Source organism: Camelina sativa, chromosome 20, assembly GCF_000633955.1.
Source record: "Camelina sativa cultivar DH55 chromosome 20, Cs, whole genome shotgun sequence".
Lineage (NCBI taxonomy): Eukaryota > Viridiplantae > Streptophyta > Magnoliopsida > Brassicales > Brassicaceae > Camelina > Camelina sativa.
Window position 1 is genome coordinate 13443928 of NC_025704.1, and position 2902 is coordinate 13446829.

The 2902-nt window shown below is 35.4% G+C and overlaps 1 protein-coding gene across 1 annotated transcript; it reads left to right on the forward strand.

Annotated features, from left to right (window-relative positions):
- On the forward strand, window positions 1280–1843 carry LOC104772491 (B3 domain-containing protein At5g26805-like). Its single transcript, XM_010497097.1, has one exon. The coding sequence runs from the start codon at window positions 1367–1369 to the stop codon at window positions 1841–1843; it is 477 nt and encodes a 158-aa protein (XP_010495399.1). The 5' UTR covers window positions 1280–1366.

The window sequence follows — 2902 nt, forward strand, 5'->3', positions numbered from 1 at the left end:
TAGGTCCGAATCTAGTTCACTTTATTACCAAACCAAAGTTTTTTGCATTGGAACCACAACCCATTTGAGGTGACTGAATAATACTGATCATGGTCGGGATAGAGTGTGCGAGGACAAGAAAAGGGATCGCTCAAGCCACATCTTTTTTCTTCTTCTTTTTTCTGCTGCTTAACTTAGATCGACAAGGCACGTTAAGCAGCTCAAAAATGATTGTGATCACACGCTACATAAGAACAACAAAATGTGGGAGAAAACAGAAAGGTCAGCTGCTCAAGAATCGCTAACCAGCCAGAAACAAAGGCTAGGATAAAACCGAATCATAAATACTTCAACTATGGGTCAGACCTAGCCGATATTTTAGGATGCCACAGCCCCGTGCTGATGAAGACACATCAAAATTCATGTTCATGGTAAGATGTTGCTGCCCGATATGAATAGCCGAATAATGGGATTATTGAATCATTAAATAGCGGAAAATCAACATAATGACAAAAATGTTATGCTGAATATTTATTTTCTTTTTAAACGCTTAAAAACTATTAAGCGATAGATAAATGAAGTTTCTCTAATTTAGCTATAATATAAAACATGCAGTCATTCAGTGCAAAGTTTTGTAAACGATATTTAATTTGTTTTAAGATTTTTTGAATGAAATTTATTTGGCAGAACTATGTTTTGAAGATGTAAATATGAAGTGTGAAATGTGAAATGTGAAATGTGAAATGTGAAATGTGAAATGTGAAATGTGAAATGTGAAAAAGTTTCATTCTGTTTAAGCCAAATGTGTTTTTTTTTGTTAAATATTGGTGAGACCTAAATATTTCTCATTTTGATATGTATTTCAGACAACAAAGATATTAATATATTATTTTTTACTCATAATGTATTATAATTTGCTTAATATAAACATATGAATAAGATGAGAAAAAAATAGTATATACTTTATATTTGCTAAATGTTTTTTTTTTAAATAGATAAAGATAAATTTATAAATGGAAAAATATATCTTTTTTCTCACACATACATTACATTTAATATAGTGCAGCTGTGTTGTCGCAATATCACCACTGTAATTCAAATATGGTATCCATATTGATGCCTAAATAGATAAATATCATTTTTTCTTGTTGACATAGATTAATGTCATTTAATTTTTAACACTATATAAAGAACACATCAGCTTCTTCCAATCCAAAAGCAAATTTACTTTTTCTTATCATTGGGGGTATAAAAAACATCCTAATTTTCTTCACCACCAAAACATAACATAAAAGAAGATTTATCCAGAACTAAAATCTTATATACAATAACCTACGCTCCTTCTAAGCAAGGTAATCAAAAAGTTTATCTTCTAACTAGTTTAAACATGATCAAAACATTGCTCTACACCTTCCTTCAAACAAAACACCAAGAAGAAAACACTGACAGGACAGATCTTAAATATCCACTGTTTCCTCAAGAAGTCGAGATTCGACCCATAATTCCTTTCTGTTGGGAAATCCTCAAAACCCTCACAAGACATGAAATATTGGATGAAGGCAAGTTACAACTTCCACATGAGAAAATCCTAGATATTTTGATGAGATACTATTCAAAATGTGTCATATTGCTCACAAATTGTCTGACTTGCCAGCTCAATTTATTTGTGAAAGATCTTGATACAAACACTATCCATTTTGTTACATTGTGGAAACATCCACATAAAGAAAATTTCACTATGCGTGAGTCTTGGATCAAAAAATTTGTTAAGAGGAGGGAGCTTGTGGCTGGCATGGTGGTTGGTATGTATTGGGATAACGAGAATTGCATGTTTTGTTTCTCAGTATTAGAGGGAAGTGAGTGACTCAATAGATTCAGAATTGCTATGACATATAAATAAATATATCATTTTATGTTCAAAATAAGATCTAGCAATAAATTGTGTGAAACTTTTAATTTTAAATTTTTGGGTTTAGGTAAAAGAAGAATCATATTCGATTCAATGTATTTATCTTAGTTTCGTTAATATATAATTAATATGAATATCAATGTTTATGAGGTAATTTGAACGTACTGGAACGAAATGGAATGTGAGATCATGAATGTGAATTTGAACTGATATGTCTATATTTTGTCTCTGCTAAGCATGTTTTTGTCACGCATCTAGTTAGGATAACTAATTGTTTTGCATGAATTTCTACTCTCTTTGTACACTTTTCATATTTAGGTAGTTCTTGCATTATCTTCGCATACATCGTGCATTTTGGAGTATTTCAGGTATTTAGGAGACTTTGGAGCCAGGCTGTCTCGAGTCGCGCCATCACTCCGTCATCACACATCCGCTCGGGTCGCGCCATCATTCCGTCATCACACATCTGCTTGGGTTGCGCCATCATTCCATCATCACACATCCGCTTGGGTCGCGCCATCATTCCATCATCACACATCCGATCGAGTCACGCTGTCATGCCGATCGAGTCGCGCTGTCGTGCCGATCGAGTCGCCGTTCGAGTCGTCCTTCGAGCCACCGGTCGGGGGATTCAGCTTTTGACGTCTTCATCAAAGGTGTAGAGAATTGAGTCATCTTTCCAATGCCGTTTATTTCAAGCCAATCGAAGCTGTGGTTCAAAAGTTATCATCGTTTTAGTGGATGCGTATACATCCAGCTCGAGTCGCGCTGTCGTGCCGTTCGAGTCTTGCCGTTCGAGTCTTGCCGTTCGAGTCGCACTGTCATGTCGTTCGAGTCGCGCTACTCGAGCCAACGCCATCACTCACTCGAGCCATCACTCGTTCGCACATGTCAGGAAGACGTTCCATCTTACACGCTTCAGGAGATTCCCAAACCGACTCTTCATCTTGTCGTTTTAAGTTTTAGGGATTTTATGTCTTTACTATAAATACGTTTTGTTAAGTCTTTGCGACA